At 39.9% G+C, this 26,853-nt stretch overlaps 1 protein-coding gene across 1 annotated transcript in view; it reads left to right on the forward strand.

Moving 5' to 3' along the window:
- The window catches only part of PTPN20 (protein tyrosine phosphatase non-receptor type 20), a 74,008-nt gene that overhangs the window by 39,266 nt on the left and 7,889 nt on the right, over window positions 1–26,853 (forward strand). Inside the window, exons 3-5 of the mRNA XM_040970387.1 lie at window positions 2,187–2,277; window positions 18,228–18,562; window positions 22,569–22,784. Coding sequence (XP_040826321.1) covers window positions 2,187–2,277; window positions 18,228–18,562; window positions 22,569–22,784 — 642 coding nt within the window. The remainder of the gene's footprint in view (window positions 1–2,186; window positions 2,278–18,227; window positions 18,563–22,568; window positions 22,785–26,853) is intronic.

Here is a 26,853-nt window from a genome sequence, read left to right on the forward strand (position 1 = left end):
CCTGCAACTTCTCTTTGGTGTTGTAAAATACTACTTTTGTTACATACTGAAATCCCATTTATATTTTATTTGAGGACTTTGTTCATTCATTTTCTTACTCATGTTCTGGTACCAAATCCTTTTCTTTTAAAATTTTATTTAGTACTTTTAATCAAATCTATCTTTACGTTATTTAACATTTTATTTGCTTACTCCAAAAGCAGAGATGCAAAGAGAGGAGTAGAAACAAAGTAGGAAACAAAGCGGGAGTGACTATCCACAAATTCCCAAAGCCCTGCAGTGGCTGGGACTGGGCTGGGCCAAGGCCAGGAGCTGGGAACTCAATCCAGGTCTCACCCGTGAGTGGCAGGAAGCCAGTCATGAGCTACCTCTCAGGGGGAAGCTGCAGTCAGGAGGGCAGTTGGGACCTGACCTAGGTGATTCTGCAGAGGATGCAGGCATCCTAGCAGATGCCGACCCCCCTAACGCCAAATTCTTTTGAATAGTGTCATTTTATATAAACTTCTGATGTATTTTAAGGTTACTCTCTGTTACTCGTGTTTTATGATAGTTTTCAAACATTTCTGTAATTTAAAAATTATTTCTTAGAAAAATTTAGAAGATTTAAAAGATACAGACCCGATCTGATTTACCTACTCCTTAAAACCTTCACAGTCTTTGTTTTCTAATAATTAAAGACTGGTGATACTAAATTGTCTGCCCAACCGTTACCAAATCTTTTACAATGGGCAGGTTCTCAACTGTTATCCACAGATACTCAAAGAGAGTGATTTTGATCCATCCCAGTATCTTTGGTGTAGTTGCCCCTCCATACCTGTGCTTCAGCTGTTTTAGATGCACGCAACTGAAGCCTGAGAATATTAATGAGTAAAATTACATCTGTACTGAACATGTCTAAAGATTTTTTGTTTTAATTTTCCCTAATCATTAGCATTCAATGGCTCTGTACTCAGCATTTATATCAGATCAGGTGTTAGAACTAATCCAGATCTGATCAAGGAATACAGGAGCATGTGGGTAGATGATACACAACACTGCCATCTTATACAGGGGATGTCAGCATCCACAGATGTGGTAAGCACAGAGTCCTGGAGCGAAGTCCGCAGTTTTTCTCCTAGAGGATGTGTGTACGTCCTTGACTTCCACTGAGAATGATACCTCTCCCCTTTGCCTCTGATTTCTGATGGCTTACTGAGGCCAAGTTCAGGGACTGCTTCCTTCTCCTGAGCTTCTTCCGTGCATCTTCAGGCATAACGTAGTGTTGATTTTTTTTTTAAAGATGTATTTATTTACTTGGAAGAGTTACAGAGAAAGAGGAAGAGACAGACAGGTCTTCCATGTGGTTCACTGCTCAGATGTCCATAGCAACTGGGGCTAAGCCAGGCTAAATTCAGGAGCAAGGAGCTTCTTTTAGGTCTCCCATGTGGGTGGTAGAGGTCCAAACACATGGGCTGCCTTCTGCTGTTTTTCATAGGCTGTTAGCAAGGAGCTGGATCTGAAGCAGAGCAGCTGGGACACGATCCAGTGTGCATATGGGATGCCAGGATTGCAAGTGGTGGCTATGCCCACCATGCTACTTCACTGTTTTTCAAGTGCCTCTGTGCTTCGGTCACGTGGCATTTGATTACTTACCCTTCAGTTTCCCCACGTAGTCCTAAGGATGAGTCCATTTCCTGAATCATATTAGCATTCCGATATTTACTACATGCTACATGCACAACAAATATTTGAATCATTTAGTAAGGAATTTTTAAAATGAAGAATTCTTTCATTGATGTTCTGGCTATAATTTCTTCAAGAGGAATCATATGGTTGCTTATAGTTTTCTAAGTTGTTGTTATTAAATATTTTTATTTAATGAATGATGGATTTCTAGATAAGCCCTAAGAAGTGAATATTGCATATTTTCTTTTATGATAAAGGAAAAGTATTAGGAGGAAAAATATCTTCAAAGAGTTTGCTATCTTGTTGTCAAGCAGCTTGGCTTGGTATCTCATACTTGAGATGAGTAGAATGTGTATTTGGTTTTAAATAATGCTGTTAAAATGAAGTTCTGACTTCTCTCTGAAACAGTAAATAGTGGGGCATGACATAGATTTTTAAGGACCTGGTATACTAAACAGAAGCAGACTTTTTGTCTGTCTTTGTTGATTATATGATCTATTTATGTTTTTCGCCTTTTGAAGGATTTAGAATTTGCAAATCGGCTGAATGAGTTCACCTATGGGAGTAAACTAATTAACAGAGAAAAGAACAGATACCGAGATATTCTTCCATGTAAGCTAAAAATGGTTTTGATTATTTTCTTATTTCTGTTTGGGAAAAGGTAAAGAAAGGGTTGCATGGCTTCATGCATGGGTATTTTTACATGTAACCATGATGCAGAGTTCTGATAGCTAGCGGTGAGTGGCAATCCTGGCATACTATAGGATCTATGCCAAGACACGGTGAAGGTTAAATTTCCTATTCCTGGTGCTTCTGGAGCAATTGTCATTCCTTCAGGAATTGCTATTTCTCAGGAACGAACCACCCCAAAGTCCAGTATCTGATACACCTGACACTTTCAGTATCCCAATGCCTGATCTGCTTGCTTGGTTATTTTGTTTGGACACACAAATGTAATGGAATGATTGGTAGCGTTTGTCCTGGACAACAAAGCTGTCTATCAGTATGTCCTCCAATAGGAAGCTGCTCTTTGATGATCTCCAAAATAACTCACTTTACCCACTGCTTCCTTGTGTGGGGTAGAGGTAATGGTATTCCTTGTGTCTCCAGCTCCTGCCCACCCAGTTATAGAACTTATCTGTCTTAGGCCTTCCGAAAATGAAGGCCTAAGACAGATAAGAAAAATGAAACACAACAAGGATCACCATAAAAAAATTATAGACCAATAATATTGATGAAAATAGTTGCAACAATTCTCAATAAAATACTAGAAAACCAAAGCTCATAGGCTATAAAAATATCATAGAGTACAAAAACATTATACAAGACAACTATATAATACAGGATAATACCCTAGGGATGTATAAGAATGGTTCAACTTATGTAATTCAATAGACAGTTCAGCATATCAACAGATTGAATGACATAAACAGTATGGCCATCTCAATAGATATAAGAAACCATTTGATAAAATTCAACATCCCTTCATGATTAAAATTTTTTCAATAGATTAAATATAGAAAGAATATGCCCCAAACAGTAAACACTGACACTGCATGTTATAAACCTTTAATGAACTTCATGGTAAATAGGGAAAAGATGAAATTTTGTCCCCAAACTATGGCACAAAATGAAATTTTCCTCCTTTACTCGTATACAAGCAGTATGTGAAGTATTTGGCAAAGTGGTAAAAGAAAAAACAGACCTTTAAAAATGGACTGATGGGGCCCGGAGCGGTGGCGCAAGTGGTTAAAGGTCCTCGCCTAGCACGCCCGGGATCCCATATGGGCGCCGGTTCTAATCCCGGCAGCCCCGCTTCCCTTCCAGCTCCCTGCCTGTGGCCTGGGAAAGCAGTCGAGGACGGCCCAAAAGCTTTGGGAACCTGCACCCGCGTGGGAGACCCAGAAGAGGCTCCTGGCTTCGGATCGGCATAGTATCGGCCCGTTGCGCTCACTTGGGGAGTGAATCATCGGACGGAAGATCTTTCTCTCTGTCTCTCCTCTCTCTGTATATCCGCCTTTCCAATGAAAAAATAATAAAAATAAATCTTTAAAAAAAAAAAATAAAAATGGACTGATGATCTAGGAAATTCATATCGGATTTATATCCAGAGGAAATAATATTATATTAGAGAGAAATGCATATTTGTGTTTATTGCAGTACTATTCAAAATAATCAGGGTATGGAGTCAAGCAAGATGTCCACTGATGGATGATTGGATTTTAGAAATTATATGTATATATGTATATGTTTATAAAAACAGTAGAATCTTCGGTCATTAGAAAAGGAGAAATCTTGTCATTTGTATTATTGTGGATGAAGCAATGTTAAGTGAAATAAGGGCTTGAATAAACAATATATAGGTCACCATAATGTTTTTAAAGATATTATTTATTCACATGGAAAGCAAAGCAGCAAGAACAGAAAATCCTTTATCTGCTGGTTTGGTTTACAGATTAGGCCGGGCTGAAGCCAGGAGTTAGGAATTCCACGCAAGTCTCCCACTCGGATGATAGAACTCAAAGACTTGAAGGCCCCTCTTCTTCCTCCCAGGTGTATTTGCATGGAGCTGAATGAGAAGTGGAGTAGCCACGATTGAAACTGGCATTCTGAAAGGGGATACAAGAGTCCCAAGCATCAGCATAACCCGCCATACCACAACATGGGTCCAAAGTTGCTCAAGAACTGATCACGTAGAAGTTGAGAGTTGAATAGAGGGGAGAAAGGGCAGGTAGAGTGGAAAGGTGGATAAACGATGCAGAAACACAGTTTGGGGCTGGGAGGAATAGCTCTAGCATTTTATAGCACAGTGGGTAAATAATAGTAGTCTGTCTGCCTTAGTTAACTATAATATATTTCAAAATAACTAGAGAGTATTTTAAAATTTCCCAACATATTCAAAAAATAATAATAATACTTGAAGATATGGAAATGCTTGCCATTATTATTTTATCATTATACATTATATACATGAATTGATTTAGGATAATGTATCCCATTAGTAAATATTGTGTTATATCAGCTAGATAAAAATAAAAATATTGAATATCTACCTAGATATGCAAATAAAACTCATACTATGTAAAAACAATGAATATTGTTAGATTTACTGTAACAAATGCACCATAACACAAGATTCTGCAACAGATAAATATATCTCAGTATGAGAAGAGGAACTGAGTATATGGAATGCTATGTACTATCTGCTTGATTATTCTGATAACCTAAACTGCAGTAACATAAATTCTGTTAGTTATTTTAAAGGCATAAAACTATTGAAGAAAAACATAATACAAATTTGAGTATCCTTAGGTATGGCATTTGTTTTTTTTTTTCCAAATCGAACATACAATCTGAACACTGTAAAAGCAAAGGAATAAATTGAATTTCATCAAAATTATTTTTCAAAGCATATTGTTCTAAAAACAAAAAGAGTGGAAGAAAGACGTGGTAAAGCATTTCCCTGATAAAGAACTTGTACTGAGCATATATAATAATTCCTACAACTTGGCAAGGGAAAAACCAACCCAACCATGAATGAGCAGAAGATTTGAACATCATTCTTTCATGTAAAGAAAATAGGCTATATAGACATTGATGAAAATGTGACCAACATTACTAATCAGAAGAAAATTACAAATTAAAATCACAGTGAGACATATCATACTCACTGTAATGCAGCAGAATCCAGCAGTTCCTAAAAGCGAGGGAAGCCTGTCCTTGCATGAAGATGTATATAAATATTCGTAGACACTTCATTTATACAAAAACAGAATTGGAATCTGCCCAGAGGTGTATCAGCAGGAAACCAGCACTGGAATCTGATCAAAGGCCTGCCAGCAGGAAACTGGATAAACACATTGCCTCTATACAAAGGAATATGATTCAGCAGTAAAAAAACCAAACTAAACCAAACAAAAACCCTACTGAATGCTACATTTGACAACGTAGATGAATCTCAAGACAATTATGCTGATTGAAAGAACCAGGCAGAAAGCATGTCTGCATGTTATGGACTGAACCGTGTTCTTTGAACATTTGTTCTGTTAATGTTTTAACCCTCAGTACCTCAGAATGTGATCATATGTGAAGAGAGGGCCTTTGCTATATTAATAAGAAATGAGGTCCCAACTCAGTCTAGCTGGTGTTTTTATACAAAGAGGGAACTGGGACTAGAGACACCAGCCATATGAAAAGGCAACCGGACGGCAGGTAGCCCATTGCAGGCCAAGGAGAGTGGCCTCAGGAGAAACCAGACTTGCTGCCACTGCAATTATAAAACTGTGAAAATAAAGTTCTATTGTTTTACCTACTGGTAGCCTCAGAAAACTAACACACTGCTTCAAACTTAACCTGTATTAGCATAAAGTATTGCAGTGGTTGTCTTCAGGTAGAATTAGAGCAAGAAGAACAGATTCCAAGGAGGCATGAGAATGTTTGCAGTGTAGAAGTGGTTTTTTTTTTTTGTTTGTTTGTTTTTTAATATCTTGCTTCCGATGATTCACTCCCCAAGTGGCCGCAATGGCCAATGGTGAGCCGATCTGAAGCCAAGAGCCAGGAGCTCTTCTGGGTCTCCCACACAGGTGTAGGTTCCCAAGGCTTTGGGCCGTCCTCGACTGCTTTCCCAGGCCACAGACAGGGAGCTAGATGGGAAGTGGAGCTGCCGGGATTAGAACCGGTGCCCATAGGTATCCTGGCGCATTCAAGGTGAGGACTTCAGCCACTAGGCCACGGCGCGGGCCCAGAAGTGCTTACCTTATTGTGAAGATTTTATGTGAGTACGTGCTTGACAATATATGTCAATAAGTTGTTAAAGAGATGGTTTCTGAGTGTGTTCTAAAGGTGTGCTGCATTTTAAAAAACTTGTACGGTTTTCCAGTATGATATAGATATATGGAAAAACACAAGCCCTTTAAAGCAGAGGTTCAACAAATGCCTGTGTCTAGTGAGGCCACTGTATGTATCTGTTAATACCATTACCCCAGTGACTGAGATGGCAGTGCGTTTACCACTGTCGCTGAGGACGCAAGTCCCTCAAAGGCATGTAATGCTCAAATCAGATGATGCTGACACTGCTGTTATCTTTGTTTTACCAAAGAAAAAAGTTATTAAAAAAAAAAAGTGATTTTCCTGTAGTCACATAGCAAATAGGACAAAGCTCTGGGATCCAGAATGAGACTTAACAGTGTAGTGCTTCTCCACACCAATTGTTTTTCCAGATCAATTGTAGGTTTTCCTCTGCACTGCATCTTCTAGTATTTCATCTGTCCTTAATTTGACGCCTCTGTTCTTATTCATTAGGATTCTTTGTTGTTAGAGGTGGTATAGGTAGTTAATGTGATCTCAAATTGTGCCTGTTTACAAGTTCAATCCTTTTCTCTGTGGATAAATAAATAAATTAATAAACAAATTATAGAATTCTGGGATTTTAGTCTTTTTTTGTCAATTTTCTCTTGGGTGTTAATTGAATTGTTCTAGTTGTCTATATTTTAGATAAGAAACGTGGTTGACTTTATTTTTTTAATTTATTTTATGTTTTTAAAAAGATTTATTTATTTATTGGAAAGTCAGATATACAGAGTAGGAGAGACAGAGAGGAAGATCTTTCGTCTGATGAATCACTCCCCAAGTGAGCGCAATGGCCGATACTATGCCGATCTGAAGCCAGGATCCAGGAACTTCTTCCGGGTCTCCCACACGGGTGCAGGGTCCCAAAGCTTTGGGCCGTCCTCAACTGCTTTCCCAGGCCACAAGCAGGGAGCTGGATGGGAAGTGGGGCAGCTGGGATTAGAACCGGCGCCCATATGGGATCCTGGGGCGTTCAAGGTGAGGACTTTAGCCACTAGGCCAAACTGCCAGGCCCCGGGTTGATTTTATTTTTAAGAAATACTTTTTTTTTTACTTTGATATTTTCAGTTTTTTTCTTGGAATTCAAGAATTGCTTCTAGGTATGTGTCATATCTCCGTGTGTCTTAACCCAGGGTTCGTAGAGCCTTGAAGCCAGTCTTCCTGTAGCCGTGTGAAAGTTTCCAGTACTCCTCCCTAGGACCTCACGGTTGATCTTTTGGTTCTATATTTTAAGGCTTTCATTTTGTCCCTAAATTTTTGTTGTTGTTGTTATTGCTTCTGCCTCTTTGTAGCTTGCTTGTGCCTTTTTTATTTGTATCTTCAGTTTTAAAAAATTTCCTTTCTTTAACTTACCTTTCGGGAACTAGTTAGCTTGTGTCATTGTCAATTTTTTGTGTCGTTTTGACTAGGCTATAGAACGAAGAGATTTGATCAAATACCAGACTGGTGTTGTGTTGAGGGTATTTAGTTGTGATTAACGTTTAGATCAGTGGCCTTTGATTAAAGCAGGTTAGCTTAGCCTCCATCATGTGAATAAGCTTGATAACGATTAAAGGTCTTAAGGAGAAAAGCCTGACTTCTTCAGAAGAAGCAGTTCTGCCCCCAGACTGCCTTTGGATTCGAGTCTGCAGCATCAAGTGACCTCTGAGTCTCTGCCTTCTGACCTGCCTGACAGATAGTGGGCTTTCCAGCCCTCAGATCCCTTTCTGTAAGATGAATTCTTAGGGGACTATTGGACCTTCCCCCAACCCCCACTGGAGAGTCCTGAGGAACTCGGAGATCGAACTGCAGTTGTTGAAGGAGCAAAATCTTCAGGATCAGTTGTATGAATTGGTTCTCTGAGTCAATATTGCCACGTCCATGGTGTGATGTGGCAATGGAGATACCTGAATGCTAGCATTTCATACTCCTGTTCAAATGCTTAGAAGAATTAAGGTTCTGGGTAACTATGATACTATGGTCAGATCGGTGAGTATCATGCGATTAGTTAGTTACAACTAATTGCAATAAACAAAATGGGAAAAGAAAATAAACTCAAGAATTCAATTTTGCATCTCAAATCTCACAAGCAAAATATGAAAGTTTCTGCCTTGAAGCAAATGTTTACATCCTGTAACTGCGGTGCTGAGGTTGCTGAAAACCAAACCAAGAGTCTCATCTTAAAAATTTCCTGAATTATAGTACATCTTGTATTCCCACTCTTGCAGGGTGTCTGCTGTTAAGGTGAGGGAGTGACAGAGAAGGAATGGGATCCTAAACATTAGAATGTAGACAAATGGGAAGACTCTGATGAATCGGGGTGCATTGAACCCCTGGCCTTCCAGGAGTCTTCTTCTGCAGAAGTAGCCACTTCACCTCCTCTGAAGAGGTTAACCCTTCTTTGCCTGAGGAAACTTTTGTGACCTCCTCTCAGGTTCTTACCTCTCAAAAGAAATGCTGATTCTTCTCAGGACTCAACAGCCATGCTCCTCATTGCTTCTAGATCTGTTATCTGCCCTCAAGTTCAAGCAGACCCATAAGGTAAGGTACAAATTACAGCCCCAAAGGAGGTATGCTACACTTAAAAAGCCACATTGTCATTCGAGTGTATTCATAGAGAATCTGCAGATTACTTTGGAAATGTATATTAAGAGTAGGGGATGATGATAGGAAAGCCCTTTGAAGATATTGGTGTGCTCCTACAGGTAAAGTCACTGCACAGGCTCGTGGGATTCTGGAATGAACCTTGCCAATCACTGTGGTGACTATTATCCTTTTGAGAAACAGCTTTTGGCTTACTGCTGGACTTTAGCAAATACTGCTTAGAAAGAACATGTTGGATCAAGTTGAATTTATTTCTGTGAATCCACTAAGAAGAAACTTTGGATATCTTCCAAGAGAAAGAGATTATTTGGTTTGTTGACTTAACTATGAAGTGAAGATAAAATTCCAAAACTAGCTTCACATACTATAACAGAAGAGGTCCCAAAGCTTAAGGAGATTGGAGTGTTAGAAGGATCGTATTATTTAGCATCTGGTGATCCACTCTGGGAAGACCCAGAGCAGAGCACCAGCCTTTTGCATGACTTCAGGAAGCAGATTTGTGAGAGGAGTCCAAGCATACTTGGAGAGCTAAGTTAGAAATTACAGTGGGGCCTGACGCAATAGTGTAATGGCTGAAGTCCTCACCTTGAATGTACCAGGATCCCATATGGGCACCAGTTCTGATCCTGGCGGCCCACTTCCCAACTTGCGGCCCAGTTCCCTGTTTGTGGCCTGGGAAAGCAGTCGAGGATGGCCCAAAGCTATGGGACCCTGCACCTGTGTGGGAGACCCGGAAGAGGCTCTTGGCTCCTGGTTTCAGATTGGCTCAGCTTTAGCCGTTACGGCTACTTAGGGAGTGAATCATCGAACAGATCTTCCTCTCTGTATATCTGCCTTTCCAATAAAAATAAATAAAATTAAAAAAAAAAAGCTGGAAGACCTAAGTGGACAAGGACATCTACCAATATGTTTTAAAAAATTACAGTGAAAATTGCTGCCATTGAAATGGAAGCCTAAATACAGGAGTCATTTGATCCCAGAGACAGGGACCCTGTGGTTGGCATTCAACGGCCAGAAGCAAGGAAAGCAGAGTCAAAATAGCAATGGACAGTGGGACCTGTGAGTCCTGTGGTGCTGGGGATATGCTGTTGCTAGAAATGAGCTAGATTGGGGACCTGCTACATTCTTATTTATCTGTGTAAGCAGGAAAGTTCAAGATCAAGTCTAATTTGAATCAGAAACAAAGAATTACAGTCCCTCAGTCATTTCTCAGACTAGCACCAGACCCAGAAACCTTTGAATGACTGGGAGGCCAGACCTCCACTGTGAACAGAGACTCTGGATTCCTGGCTGAAATTTGTGCTATTAATCTTTCTTCCAGCCTTCTCCAACAGGGTCTACAGCTTTTTACCAGGGTGGCTATGCACTGGGAAAAAGGAAATAATTTGATCTTTCAGAAACTATTGGACACTAGCTCTGAACTGGAGGAGACCCAAAATGGCACCTATCCATCAAAGTAGGGTTTTATGAAGGTCAGGTGTCAAATGGAATTTTAGTTCCAGTTCATCTTACAATGGTTCCAGCAGATTTCTGAGCTCATCTTGGGGTCAATTCCCTAACTCTGGAATGTACAACTGGAATAGACATACTTAGCAACTGGTCAACCACCTACATTGATTCTTAGACCTGTAGATGGAGGACTGTTATCATGGGAAAGCTCACTTGACGACTGTTAAAACTGCTTCTGTCTAGGGAAATTGAAAACCAAAAGCAACACTGTGTTCCCTTAGGGATTCCAGTTATTGGAGCCATCATCAAGAACTCCTGTTATATCCCAGTTCAATTTGCCCATTTTGCTTACACAGAAAGCAGTTGTCTCCTGGATAATAAGCTTATTCAGGTGGGTGACTCCAGTTGCAGTTGCTTATAGCAGATGTGGCTTTTTGCTTTGAAAAATCAACATTTCCTCATTTCTGGCCTATAGCTGTTGATTTGACAAATGCCTTCTTCTTCATATTTATTAGTAAAGACCACCAGGAGCAGTTTACTATTCAGCTGTAAAAGTCATAAACACATCTTCATTGGCTTACATCAGTGGTATATCAGCTTTCCAGCTTTCAACCACAACTTGGTTGACGTGGATCTTAATCATCTCCATATGTGATCACACTCATCTTTACAATGATAATATTATGCCATTGGATTGGATCCAGTAACAAGAAGTAATAAATACTATACTTATTCATAAGAGATTTGTCCATCATGTGCTGGGAAATATGTATAACCAGAAGTCATTGGCTCTTTATCTCACTGAACTTTCCAAGTGTTTTGGTTGTATGGGCATGTTGGGATAATCCATGCTAATCTGAAGGATTAATTATTTTGCTCCTCCTATAACCAGAAAAAGAGACAATGCCAAGAAAGCAATACATTGCTAATTTTAATGTCATTCTTGGCCCATTTACTGAGAAAATTGAAAGTAGCTAGCTTCGAATGGAGCTGAGAACAGAAGGAGACTCTCCAGCAAGTCAAGGCTTCTGTATAAGCTCTATTCATTTGGGTCATATGGTCCAGCATTCAATGGTGCCTTAGGTGTCAGTGGTTGACAGGAATGTTGTTGAAGACACTTGTGTGCTCCTATGAGCACAGGCTCAGGATTTTTAAACAAACCCTGCCATCCACTGCAGATGAGGACTCTCTTTCTCAGAAACAGTTTTAGGCTGCTACTGAACCTTAGCAAAGACTGCTTAGTAGAGAACTAAAAGAAAAAAACATGCTTACCTGTGGGTCACTGAGCAAGAAAGTTGGATATGTACAGCAGCTCTTACATCTTCACATGGATCTGTATAAGGCCCTTTTGAAGGCCCTAGAGCCACAAGAAATTTAAATGAAGAAATTGCCCAAACGCCGTGGTCCCCATTCCTCCTATATTACCTTCTCTTTTCTAGCCTTTACCTTATTGTCTTATGAGGAGCTCCCTAAAATCAGTTGGCAGAAGAAGAAAAGACCTGGACGTGCTATGCAGGTACAATATATAGGTACTAGCAGAACTGGGAAGGCTAGTTACTATACTTTGATAACTATCCCCCGCTTTTTTTAGACATTTCTGAAGAATAGCATGAAAAGAAATACTCTCACTGGAAACAATGTTGATCAGGTCACTTTGCTGCTTATTTTTCTTGAAGAGATTCCCAGAGGTACAAATCCATACCAATTCAAGAACTGTGGCCAGGGCCTTAGCTGGACGGTCAGGTGCCTTGAAGAGGCTTGATTTGGAAACCAGTGACAAGCATGTCTATGGTTCGACCTTGCTGAATGGCCAAAACTCAAAGAGCTCTTTGATGAGCATTCTGCAAAAGATGATCCAAACAGAAGAGGACTTTAATATCAAGTTGGTTGGACATCCAATTCTGTGGATATCATTCAGATGTTTTTTTTCCCGGCTGTGGCTGTTATCACTAAGGGTCTCATGAACAGTGTGTTTGTGGTCCTAACATTGGAGATAATGTATGCACTAAGAAGCAGGACTTTCCACTCAGGTTAACCTAGTCACCACTGAGTATGCAGTCCACCAGCCATGGGGAGAGCAACAATGAGAACCTGGTGTGCTGATTTTCCTGGGCGTGATCAACCAACTCCCTGATGGCAGATTGATTACGTGGATCACTCTCGTCGTGGAAGAAATAGTACTTTCTTGCTACTAGAATTGACAATTATCCTCTATCTAAACTTGCCCTTTCCTGCAAGAAATGCTTTTGACAAAAATACCAAACATGGACCTAGAGAATGCCTTGTGTCGATCAAGGTGTTGTTCCCCACGGTATTTGCTTCTCATCAAGGAGCTCGTTACTCTGGCTGACGGTTTGTGGCAATGGGCTCAGGCTCATGACATTTATGGGGATTTTCATATCACTCATAATCCTGAGCAGCTGACTCGATAGAATGACTGGGCTTTTGAAGACTCAATCACAGTGTCAGGTAGTCATACCTTGCAGAGTTGGGGCAGTGTTGTATAGCAGGCTGTGTATGTTGTAAGTCAGCATCTAATAGATGCAGCTATTTATGTTATAGTTGGCATTTAGGAATCAAGAAGGGGATATGGGAATGGCATCAGTCAATTATTATTCCTAATAATCTACTAGCACAGTTTTCACTTCCTACTCCTGGGATCAAATGCTCTTCTGGCCCAGAGATATTACTACTAGCCTTTTCATGAATGTTATGTGACATCCAATTAGGCTGTCTGCACATTTGAGTTTATTCCAGAGAAGCAGCAGAGCATGGAATTAATTGAGGGTTATGAAGCCTAGATTTACTTGGGTTGTAGTCAAGAAGAATTGCTTCATAACAGGAAATGGATACTTAGTGCAGTTTCTTTCTTTGAAAAGTGCGAATGTAATAGAACCTCCTGAAAAGAATTATTTTGTGGTTGACAAGGTAATGAATGTAGAGTTCCAGGCTGCAGGGAGCTGCTGTGCATGTTTGAATTGCATTCCATTATCATCTTTTTAGTTTAGGAGGCTTTTCTATCATTAGTTGGGTTATTTCTTGCTGTGTTTATCTTAGTTTTTTTTCCTGAAATTTCTTTGATATATTCTGGTTATTACTTTAATGATTCGTTTAGCATTTTCATCTTTTTCACATTTTCCTGAATTCTGAGGATGTTCTCTTTTTTAAAAAAAATAATTTTATTTTTGATGTTTACATAGTGGACAAGGATGCACGCCCATGAGGACCAGTGATTAGGGTGGGGAGGGTCAAGGCCTGGGGGAAAGTGGGTGGGATAAATGCTTCCAGTTTTCCTTTTCTTTCCTTTTTTCCTATAACTAGGCTGGAGTTGGGGACAAGGGAGGTTGGTGGTGATGAGGGGAAGGGACTGCTCTCAGCTGCCAAACTACCCCTGTACCCAGGGGCATGTTTACTTCACCCCATCTTAGACAGCTAATGTGGGGAACGTTCCAAGAGTGTTGCTTGAGTAGTTTTGATAGTTCTCAGATGCTGTTGGTTTTGTTGCTCCAAGGCTGAGAAAATCCTTTCAAGGACCATTAGCTGACCGAATCTACCCCAGTGTGTCTACTACTCACCCAGATACTTGTTGCTAAGAGTCAGCTAGGACAGTTGTCCAACGTGTTCTGTTCTCAACCTTCAGGTTCAGATGAGCTGGCTGTCATGTCCCCCATATGCACCTGGGCATGCCATCTACTGCACAGGCATCAGGAGTCAAGGAGGCTTAGTCCCAACACATGCATTCCAAGGTCGGACCACAAATCCTACGGTCTTCCCTATAGTTGGAGTTTTGAGTCCAGTGGTCAACTTGGGAAGTCCCCCAAGAAACCTCACTTGGGGTGACCCTGGACCTGACTCCTGCCTGTGCCAGCAAGTTTAGGATCCAGTTCAGCCCATTACCTGCATCAGACTATGCACACACTGATTGTGGTTGCCTGGTCAGTTCTGTCTCTGACCCATGTCGTATGCAAACCAATGGATGCTGTGGCCTAGCCCAACCCAGACTGCCACAGAACTGGACCTTGTGTACACCAATGGAAAATGTAGCCTAGTTGGTACAACCCCAAATAACCTCTACCCAGCCTGTCTTCAACCCAATTCCTGCACATGCCAGTACTAGAACATTTTGTGCCTCCTCCCAGTCAGGCACTCATATATATTTATGGGTGTTGCAGCTTAGCTCAGCTAACCTAACCCAATGATCAGTCCACATGTATGCCAATGGGTGCTGTTGCCCTGTCTACCCCAGTCCACTCCCAGCCCTGGCTCTTATGCATTCCAGCAGGAGCTGCAGCCCAGCAGGGGAGTGTCCACAGTCTCCCTACCAGGCCCATTCCCATGTCCTGCACTTTCCAAGGGGTACTGTGGTTCAGTCTGACACAACTCACACTCTGTCCCTGCACTTGACATTTATCCTGGCTCTTTCTTGTGCCAGTAGATGCTGTGGTTTGGCTCTCCCCCAAATCCAGCTGACACGCATGCCAAGAGTTTTTGCAGCCTTGCACAGCCCAGTCTGCCCCAGTGCCAGCTCTCATGTTCGCCAGTAGGAGCAGTGGCCCAGCAGGGGAGCCCCTTTAGCCTTTCTACCAGGTTTGCTTCTGTGGCCCAGTCTGGCATGACCCATCGTGCCTTGGCATTTGCCTGTGAGTGCTGCAGCCTGGCTCTGCTCAGCCTGCCCCCAGTCCCAGCTCATGCTGGGGGGTGTTAAAGCCTAATGCAGCCTGACCAGTCCCCAGTCCCAGCTCTAATGTGAACTTGTAGGTGTTATATCCCAACCCAGGCTGGCCTGTATCCAATCTTGACTCTTGCACCTGCCAGTTGATGCAATGAACAGATCCAGACAAGGTCCACCCCCAGACCTGACCCACAGGTATGCTGATGGGTCAACCCACATACCTGTCAACGAGTGGAGCAGCCTTACCCAGCTCTGACTTACATGCTCACCAGTGGGAGCTACTGCCAAGTAGGGAAGTTCCCCAAGTTCCCCCAACGGGCCCACTCCTAGAACCAGATCTTATACATGTCAGCAGATGCTAGGTCCCTACCTGGCATAGTTCATCCCCCAATCTTGGCCTTTGTGTGTGCTGATGGATGCTGCAGCCCTGCTTGCCCACACCCAATTCTTGAGTATGTCTGTGGGTGCTGCAGCCTGGACCAGTCTGTCCTGCTCCCAAACCCGTTTTCCATGAGTGTTGGTGAGTTTCGTGGTCATGCATGGCTCATCCCCATCCCCAGCTCTTAAGCAAACAAATAGGTATTATATTCCCACAGTGGAGAATACATAAATCTCCCACAAATTCTGTTGCCATGCCTAGGTCTTGCATGCTGGTTAGTGTCATGGCCCAGCCTAACGTCACCCACTACCCTGCCTTGACATTCACTGGGTGGGTACTGTGGATTAGTCCTGTCAGGCAGGCCCCCTCAGCCCTAGTTTTTTTTGTACATTGGTGGACGGTGGTCTATGTTAACTAGCCCAGTTCAGGTCTCCCATGTGGACAGGTGCATTGGTATGACCTAGAAAGTTCCTCTAGTTTTCTTCCTCCAAACCAGTTGTTCTCAGCCCCTTTGTTTACTTGTAAGTACAGTGGCCTGGGTCAGCAACTTTAAAGAAAAAAGAAAAAAAAAAGAGTAAGCAATTATGGTGACATACTGGTATAGTTAAAACAAATTTGGCAGTATCCAGGTCCAGAATGCCCATCATCTATAACATTTGCCTAGGTACAAGGTAACCTAGGCAGTTGCCTACAGCTGGATCTGAGAGCATTCTTTAAGCTAGTATTATAAATATCTGTCTTTCTTTTTCTGATCACTTCTCATTTAGAGGTTTTGGTTGAGTAAATGTGGCTTTTAAAAATGTATATTAATCCTTTATTATTTCAGATTGTTTAATTTTCATGCATTTAATCTCCCTCTTCAAAGTTAAAAAAATTTCTCATTATGAAATAAAACATACTATTCAGATGATAAAATAGTTACTGCTGACATTTTGATGAGTACTTTCCAGTTTTATTGTGATTACTGATAAATATTACATATGTATCTATATATATGGTAAATGTTTTATATATATAACTATATATAGTGAAAGTTCCCAACTAATGCTATCACTACCTTCTTTATAATTCAGTAATGTATTTGTCAGTAAACTGTACATATTATTCTATTAAATAATAAAATACTGTTCTTTTGAGTTTTGCTTAAAATGTGTTCTCCCGTTTTTATGAAAAGGAAAATATTTGCTGTGATTTCTCAGAATGGTTTCCCTTTTTGGGATACTGTGTGTCTTTCTATTCGTGGCAATTTTGCCCCTCCTTTCCCATTCCTGTTTGCAAGGGATTGTGCTATGATGCAATTTGAGAAGGTCCTGTCAGAAATCGTGTACGTCTCATTGTGCTGCTGCTGTCATAGTTTACGGATAAGTAGTTGCGTGGTTCTGGGTGGTAAGGAATGTTGATTGGTGATGGTGCTTGGTGGAAGAGAATGCATTCCTTCAGAGTGTGTGTGTGTTTGTGTGTGTGTGTGTGCGGAAGGAAGAACAGCAACCCCCCTGCCCACCGCAATTTCCATGTCCTTGGACTGGGAAGGTTGCTTGTGGCCCAGTAGCTAGGTTTTCCTTTATATTTGCTCTGACAGTCCAAGGTGAATGAGCCTTCTGTCATGTGCTGCAGGTTCCCTTGACTGAATGCTTTTACCACATAATACCTTTAGTTTGATCAGCACTCCACCAGGTGAAGGTTGAAGTGGATACAAAAGATGGTGGCTCTGTGTGTGTGTGTGTGTGTGTGCGTGTGTGTGTGTGTGTGTGTGTGTGTGTGTGTGTGTGTGTGTATTTGAAATTCCTTTCATCCTAGCATTTTTCTACAATCAGCTGTCACAGTTCCCTTGCATGATTCCCTGATTTGGGGGAGAATGTCATTCATCTACTACCACAAAGGGCTCATGTTTTGCTGTGCTCAGTTGCAAACTAGTAGATTCTCAGTCTAATCCTGACTGTACCACATTTGGCAAATTTCTCAAAGTATCTGAATACAGATTTCTTCTCTGTTTATTAAAGGCTAGTGCATATCTAGAACTATTCTGAAATAAAAATTTGTTTTTAAAAATGGTATTCTATTTGATTCAAGGTCAGAATCTGTTATTTCAAAGAAAGCTTATTTTTGAATCTTTAAATTTTCTATTATGCTTTTAGTGGTCAAATAGTATTTTTACTAATTTTTAATGTTATAACTTATTTAATAATAAGCTATGCATTCCAAAACGATTTTGTGTTGTGAATTTTACATAATGCTGCAAATTACAGACTTTGTTTTTGTATTTATACTGTATAATATTTTAGATGAATCATTTACCTAATGTACAATTTATTCAAAGCAGTTTATTTTCATTTTACCATGCTTAAAGAAGTAGTTCATAGATTCATTCATCATATAAATTCATAAAACTGTCTTTTTTAAAAAAAGAACTTCCCTATAGTTTTCTTAGAGTATATCAGTAAGTTTTTGAAGGAAAAAATTAAACTCATAGACTCAAATAACCCTTTTGAGAAGATATTCTTATGTCATCTCCTCTATTGACCAAAGAGATAAATAATGGATTTACCTGTATGAAATGCTTTCCTGAAGTCTGAATTGTACTGCATCTCCTGTTCTTCCTTTGTCTACCAGATATTTCTGTTTCTGTAATAGATGATTCAACACGAGTTCCTCTGGGACAAAACAAAGACTACATCAATGCTAGTTATATTAGAATAGTCAATTATGGTGAAGAGTATTTGTATATTGCTGCCCAAGGACCACTGCCAGGAACGACGGAAGACTTTTGGCAAATGATTTTGGAAAATAATGCTAATATTATAGCTATGATAACCAGAGAGATAGAAGGTGGAACCATCAAATGTCATCATTACTGGCCTGTTTCTTTGAAGAAGCCTTTGGAATTGAGTCAATTTCGCATCTTCCTGGAGAACTATCAGATACTTGAATGCTTCATCATTCGAGTGTTTCAAATTGTGAAGAAGTCCGTAAGTTTTGAAGGCTCAGTAATAGATCTGTGTTTTACTACCATGTAGATGTGTAAGGACTAGTTAGGAGTAGGATGACATTTCAACTGAGGATGTTTTTTAAAGTTATGTTTATTTCCTTCTGGTACCCAGAAACTAAGATACCACCACTTCTGGCTTCTGCATAACCAAACTCTGACTGGAAAGAAGGGAAAAAGGACAAGAAAAGGTGGGGCAGGGAGCATGAAGTTTGGAAGTTGTGTGATCTGGGTGCCATGTGACCATTGACTGCTTCTGTGGCAGATAGGAGCACATTCTCTACGTAAGATGGCTAATCAATGTGCCAAACAGTACTTATACTCACTGAGCAGTGGAGAGCTTGGTTCACTCACTGGCAGTTCAGTTACTGTGTTCAGTAGCAATAGTTGAGCTCTGTATGGGATACTCTTGGAGCTCAGAAGGCAAGTATTTAACATTATTTGGGGGCTTAGGAAGATTTACTGGAGGAGGCAGTATCAGAACTAAGTATAACCCAAATAAGAAAGATAAAGGAAGCAGAAGATCAAGACATAGAATAGCATGAGATATGTTTGGAGAAATGTAAGCATGTAAAAGTTTGAGAATGTAAAATTTTAATTATAAGAGTAGCGAGAGATGAGATAAGGCCATCAAAATTAAGTCAGGGGTTGGGTGCAATGGTTCAATTGGTTAGTCATCTTCCCAAACATGCCAGGATCCCATATGAGCACTGGTTCATGTCCCAGTTGCTCCACTTTCCTTTTAGCTCCCTGTTAATGAAGTGGGACAGCACGGGAGGATGGCCCAAAGCTTTGGTACTCTGCACACCTGCGTGAGAAACCGGGCTCCTGGCTTCAGATCAACTCAACTCCAGCTGTTATGGCTATTTAGAGAATGAACCAGTGGATGGAAGATCTTTCTCTCTGTCTCTCCCTCTGTCTGAAAATCTGCATTTCCAATAAAAAATATTTAAGAAAATTAATTAAGTAGGAACATGGCGAATATCAGCTGAGAAGCATGAGGACGGTTGGGAGACACTGAGAAGGGAGTGAGTGGCATGCTCAAATAGGGCAGTGGCTTTGAGATGAAAAACACAGAAACAGATGTTTTCCAGATAAAATTGGCAGACTTACATATGATTTATGATTGTGACTTGTAAGTGACAGAAGGAAATCTGGGAAATTATGGTGTTCAATATGGTAGCCATGTGTGTCTATTTAAATTTACATGAAATGACAGATTCAGTTCCTCCTTTGCATAGGCACTTTTTTTTAATGCTTACTAGTCTCATATTATTAGTTGTTACCATTTGAGGCAGAATGGATATAGAATATTGTTCAGCAATATAGAAAGTTCCACCAGAAAGTGTTGGTCAGAATAGTATGCATTTCTGATTTGTAAAGTAGAAAAGGAATGTTTTCTAGGAGAAAGTGATCAGTTTCATTCTCTAGTGGGGGATTATCAGGTAGGCGATAGCATATGGTCAACAGCAGTAATGGGTAGTGAAGTCTAGAATAATCACCAAAGTTGATTGGAACACAGAAAATAACCACGAAAAGAATTGCTTAGGTTGGGCTCATGAATTTGCAATAGCAACAAGTTATGAAACTATGTGATTCTTCTCTTTCCAGCAGTGTAACCATGGCATTCTTGAAAATCATGGGATTGGCTGAAGGTACAATGTTGCCTAGTGCATGTGTTGAGGTCCAAATGATCAAGGTTTTGTCAGTTTTATCCATCATGTCCAAAGTTGCCTAAAAATGTGAATGGGATCAGAGGCCAGTCTACTAGGAGTAAATGGGGCCACAAAGTTAGAGTGTCATTTGAGCATCGTGTGAAAGGAAAGTGGCAGCCTCAGTGATTCCGGTCAGAAGTTGATGTTGGAATTATAGAACTGAGAAATTTCTTTTTGGTACCAGACATTATAAGTGATGGTGAGTGTTCTTCACTGGGGGTTCTTGAAAGACCATAGCCTTTCCTGCAAGAGAGGAATTAAGTATGAGGTTGGAGTATCTGTTGGGCTATTGAGACAACGGAGTTGGCTTGATTCATGTCAGAATCTGTGGTAAGGAGAAGGTTAAGATTGTCAGAGAATGTGGAGGTTTGGCCATGATGTGATAGAATGGAGATGAAGCCAAGAGGTATGAAATTCAAAAGGAAGAGGGATTTTTATTCCAAGAGAAGAAATATGGATTAGTTTAAAAAGTGATCCTGGGGGTAGAAGATAGATACACTTGTAATTCTTCGAGTACTTAAAATATCACAGGGGAAGAAAGACACTGAATAAGTCAGTTCCAAATGATGTGTGCATTTGGGGAATATAGGTCAAATGGGAGACACTGCAGTGATCTGTCTGTATTACAGTGCTAAGGCTGTAGAACCTTGGCCAGGATATAGCATTGTGGAGGTAACCTGATTTACTCAGTCTATCAGACCTAATGCTGAGAAATAAACACCTTCAGAGAAATGTATGGAATCTTCAAATATCTGGGTACTAGAGCCCTGCCAACTTGACCCATAAAATTAACCAGCATAAATTGCCATAGCTATTTAACACAAGAAGAGGGTTGTGAACACCAACATCTTTATTAAGGGAATTTAGGAGAAACCTATGGTCAGCTTCCCGTCCCCCCGAAGTTCCCACACTTGGGAGAGGGTGGTGTCCTCCTTGGTTTATTCATGCTTTCTGTGTCAACTAGAGCAGAGTTTCATAATTTTGTCACAGCACAGCAGTAGGCATCACTATATCTTGGTCATTAACCACACTCCGTAGTCTCTTCATGCCCTCTCCCTGGTCAGGGACCTGCCGATTCTGATTAAATGTGCTATACAGTATTTAAGCTGATAGGTTGTCTCTTGTCTGATTAATAATGATCCCATCCCACCTTTTACTCTTATGTGGTTTGAAACATCCACGTTTCTGCAACTGTAGATGAGGATTCAGGAGTCCTGTGTTACAGTTCCAGCTTTAAACGTGTGACTGTTCTCACCAAGCATGTGTCTTTCAGGCCTCCTTATCCCATCCCTCATAAAACGAGGGCGAAACTGCTTCCCATGAAGGGTTGATGTAGGAGACGATGAGATCACTTATGTGATGTCCCTGGTAGTAGGCACCAGACACATAGTAATGTTCAATATTTGTTACTCATTAGTTACTCTTATTGCTGTTATTGTGTGTTCCTCTGTAAAAGCAGAAAAAACTTCCATTCCTGAAATTTCCAGAATTCTTAGAAGCATCAGAATGAAGCTTGTCTGTTTTTTGAAAGCTCTTTTTGGTACCAATGTGTAATACCTTCCAACGGTACTTAAAAAAATGGGGAAGATTGAATCAAAACTATGATTTTTGTTCCAAGACTAGTTTTGAAATCCCTGCATGTTTTTTTCATAATATGGAGTTTGTTTAATAAGTTTTTTTTTTCCTTTTATTTGAGAGGCAGAAAGAATGAGAGATCTTCCAGCTGTTTCTTCATGCCTCAGATGCTGGCACCTGCTGGGCCTGGAGCAGGCTGGTGCAAGGAGCCACCTCTGGGGCTGGTATGAGGATGGCAAGGACCCAGCCGCTTGACCCAACTTGCTGCTTCTAAGTGTGCATCAACAGAATGCTAGGAGTGGTGCTGGGACTTAAAACCAGGCATTCCTTTAAGGATATGGATGTCCCAACTTTTAAAAAATCCAATTCTTCTTGAACCTTTTTAATTTTAAAATGCGTTTGTTAATAATTGCATGAGTGTATGGGCAACATGTGACATTTCAGTCTTCGTATACAGTGCACATTGGTTAAATATGGTTGGTCACCATTTCTCATTCTTGACCTGACCATCTGCTAGGAGGCTTAGAACACCTGGCTTGTATTTGTTCATGAAATACACGCTAAGGTAATAGTTATTTTGCACTACACTCAAGGTACCATTATCATTATCATTATTAGTGACAGCAATGGCATAGTAGAAGTTGAATGAGATCTCTGTTGCAAGGCATTGATGAATACCTCTTTGTCTCTCTCTAACAGACAGGAGCTAAGCACTTTGTAAAACAGATGCAGTTCATCAAGTGGCCAGACCATGGCACCCCTGCCTCAGCAGAGTATTTCATAAAATTTGTTCGTTATGTGAGGAAGAGCCACCTTACAGGACCCCTGGTTGTTCACTGCAGTGCTGGTGTAGGCCGTACAGGGGTGTTCCTGTGTCTGGATGTTGTGTTCTGTGCCATCGAAAAGAACTACTCTGTAAGTGTGTGACCCAAACGGAGGTGCTTATGCTGTTGTAAACACACTACTGTTCAGAGCTTGCAAGTGTGGGAAGATTGGCTTCCCAGATTAACTTGATGATGCGAAGCACATAAGCTTTGGACACCTGCTCATCACCGACTTTGCTGAAGGTTTCTAGAGGTCACTGTGAGAATTAACATATTCTCTGTAAATAAATGACTTAGGACAAGATGTGGACCATTATAGAATACAGTCAATGTGTATTCCTCTTCCTTTTCTTTCCCTCCATTGGCACACATGGATTTCAGAATTTTTCCAGTAAATGTTGATGAAATGGGTCTGTGTTTAATGAATGTAATATAACATACACATGAGTACACTGGAAACAATGTAGAGTTTAGAGTTAATGAGAGATGCCAGGGTTTGGCTGCCAGTTTTGCCACATACTTTAGATTATGGTGATTCTGTCTAAATTACTTATCCTCTCTCAAGTCCGGCTTTCTCATGTGTAAAATACTGATAATATTACTGCTGGGTTTCACCCCATCATTGATAATCATTTACTTTCCCCCAGAATTTGCAGTCAGTTAGGAAACAGACACAGGAATCAGACACGTGGTTATTTCCTTTATTAATTGACTAAACCAACTAGGCAATGTGATTTAAGCTTTTGTCCCACAAGGCTTTCCTTGTGCTATAGAAGCGTGGAGGTAGAATATTTGCTTACTGATCACGCCCTGAGGGAAAAGATGCTCTTATGATGACTTACTAGGAATGTGAAGATTCATTAGAAAACAGAGGTGGCAAAAAAAACTTGCCCCGTTGTGCATATTTTGCAGAGTTATGCTGATGCCAGAACAAGTGTCAAATCCTCTTCCCTCTCAAGACTTTATACAGGTGTACCCCCAAAGTGATGGTCTTGCACCATGGCCACAAAATGTGTGCTCTAGTTCTAGCATTCCTCAGACTCCAGCAGAAAAAGAAACTGTCTAAGTTACTTCCGTGAGCACACAAGAGCCTTGTCTGTTTTGGAAGATTGTGCCAGTATCTCCTGGCTTTTCACTTTGCTGAGTGAGTTTCAGTCCCTTCTCTGACCTAGTCATTTAGAGTGTTACGATCCACTTGGGTCAGTCAGGACAACTGAGGGCCATATGGTTAAGAAAGAAAGAAGAGCAAGTTCCAGAAACTGTCATTACAGATAATGAAAATCAACTAGGTGGCCAAGAAATGACAGACATCTTCAAAAATCCTGAAAATAGTATGACTCTGAGTTCCTTAAGAAATATTGTTTCATTCCTTTTAGCAGAAAATGCATTTTGTAGTTGGTTTAGTTTTTATTTATCATATCTTTTTATTTGTTTATGTTCATTCTTATGTGTGTTGTGAAAACTATACAAAGTACAAATGTCATATTTCGTCCTCCAAGGAACATTTTAAACTTAGAAATGTGTCTTATAGTCAGTCATCAGTCAGTATATTTGGTGCTTAAAATGACAGTATATCTTACAATTAAGTGCACTTAGATGAGCTACAGTGATTCAGAACTAGAAAATACATCCTTTGTCTCTTTATTGACCTTCCATGGAACCTTGAACTATCACCAGTCTCAGTGCTTTCACTGATGCTCCTCTGCATTCTTCTTAGGAATTTTATTTACCAGAACTTGTTTGTTATCTGAAACCAGACAAACAAATAGAAATTGAGAGTAAGCATTTAGGAACTTTGAGAGCACTTTGATGTGTTGCTATGGAGCCCCAGTGTGATCAGAGGGTTGATGGTGTTGAGCAGGGCACAGACCAGTCCGAGTGCTGCGGAACGGATGGGGCAGTGTCTTGGGCATGCTGTCTAGAAAGGATGTGCTATGGCCTAGTGATTCAAGATTGCTTCTCAACTGTTATTCTAAAGATGTACAAATCTGCAAGAATGGTACCATTTGTGCTTCTTTGTTATTTTTATGGTCATTTAATTTTTAATTAAGTGTGTTTAAATTTGTACTACATCAATAGCAAGACTTTATAAATGTAGGTTTATCTTCTGATATGATTTTTTCTTTCCTTTTCTTTCCCTCTTTGGTCTTTGCAAAGTTACTACAAGAACATCGTCCTACACAGAACTGAAGTTTCAAATCACATCACATTTATTGACAGGATGCTTTGCACTTCATGGGCACTAGCTAGTGATGAGTGGTGCCCAGTACCGAAAACGTAAGAGAAAAAGAGTTACCATTTTATCACATGATGTTCAAATCACACAAGTACTGAAGAAATTATGTAGTGATACCTGCACATTTGTTAAAGCACAATGGTAAATATTCCTCTTTTATGTTTTCCATACTTGACACCACTCATCATTAGCTAGTGCTCATGTTTATCAACTTGTAGTATAACTAGGAAATAATTATCATTTTTGCCATGTATTTCCATGAAAACCTCCTTAATAAGTCTTTCTTTCATGAATGTTTAGCAATTCCACTTGATTTTTTAGTTTTAGCAAGTCAAGGTAGTTTCACAGGCAACCTGCAGAGTATTAATGCCAGGTACCAACCATCAGCTCTGTTAGCTTTTCAATATACATTATTTAACATAATTCTGGTTTCTCAATTACTTTTTTATGTAAATAACTAATGAGTCAAATCATTTCTGTGTTTTGGTAGTCAGTGCATTTTTACAAATAACAATGTGGTTTCAACTCTTCATAATCAATAATGATTATAAAACTGAATACACAAGGAATTCAGGTGAAATTAATATAAAACATTTTGGTCTTTTTTTCCACCATTTACATCAGCATTATTTAGTCACCACTTCAGCCACATTCAGAAAGCTATATATTTTTTATTTACCCCAACAGTCTGGTAATGCTTGTTTGTCATCAGTAAATTTAGGGCAATGAGTAGTGCAAGTTTACTTTTATAGTTTGCCTCATGCTGAGTTTAGATTCTTTTAAAGAGCCTGTGTAGCAGCGACACACTGATTTGATGAGGTTTTGGTTTTGGAGCACACCAGTCAATGACTTGATGTACACATACACTAGGAACAGATTTTCTCAGGTTGCTTAACTAATACCTAGTTACCGTGTGTGTGTGATTGAGGCCGCAAAGGATGGCATAGGTATATGTGGTGAAAACACTTAAGATTTGCTCTGACAGAAAATTTCCAATAAACAATTCCATTATAATAAACAGTATTAATAATGATAATGTTGTACATTAGATCCCCCAAACCTAATCAGCTTAAAACTGAAATGTGTGTCCTTTGGCCAGCATTTCCCTATTACCCCACCCCTCAGGCCTAAGCAGCTATTATTCTACCTTCTGCTTTCGAAAGTTGGACTTTTTAAAGATTCTATATGTAAGTTTGGATAAAACAGTATGTATATTTTTTGTCTGGCTTATTTTACCAGGAAGAGTGTCCTTAAGATTCATAACAAATGTCTGGATTTATTCCTTCCTAATGTAATATATTTATGTTCTTTATTCATACATTAATATGTGTGAAAATTAATACAGTTGCCATGTCTAAGTTATTTGAATAGTGATTGAAAAACATGGGAGCTCAAATGTCTCTCTGTGACACTGAATCATTTCTTTTGAGTGTTATGTGCAGATGTGAAGTTGCAACAATGTATGTTATTTTTCCTTTAAAAATTTTTATTTTTATTTTAACTGATATGTATGTATCTATTTTTGAAATACAGCGTGATGTTTCAATATGTGTACACACTTTGTAATGATGAAATCATACTATTCAGCGTATTGGTCACTTCAAACATTTATCATTTTTTTTTTGTGAGAGCATTTAGAATAGTCCTCTATTTTTAAATATATCTCACAATATTGTTAACTATAAAGGCCTGATTGTCCTGTAGCATACAAAGTTTTATTCTTAACTTTAATTTTATACAAATTGATCCATTTGTACCCATTATTCCTCCCTCCTACACTCGCTGGCCTCTGGTAACCACTCATCTACTGCATAGGGACGAGGTCAGCTTTTTATATTTAACAAATGTGCTAGATAATGTGATATTTGTCTTTCTGTGCTTGGTTTCTTTAATTCAAGAGGTTTATCTGTGTTGCCCAAAATTA

The sequence above is a fragment of the Ochotona curzoniae genome, unplaced genomic scaffold (genome assembly GCF_017591425.1).
Source record: "Ochotona curzoniae isolate NIBS_2020 unplaced genomic scaffold, NIBS_Ocur_1.0 scaffold_4763, whole genome shotgun sequence".
Taxonomy (NCBI): Eukaryota; Metazoa; Chordata; class Mammalia; order Lagomorpha; family Ochotonidae; genus Ochotona; species Ochotona curzoniae.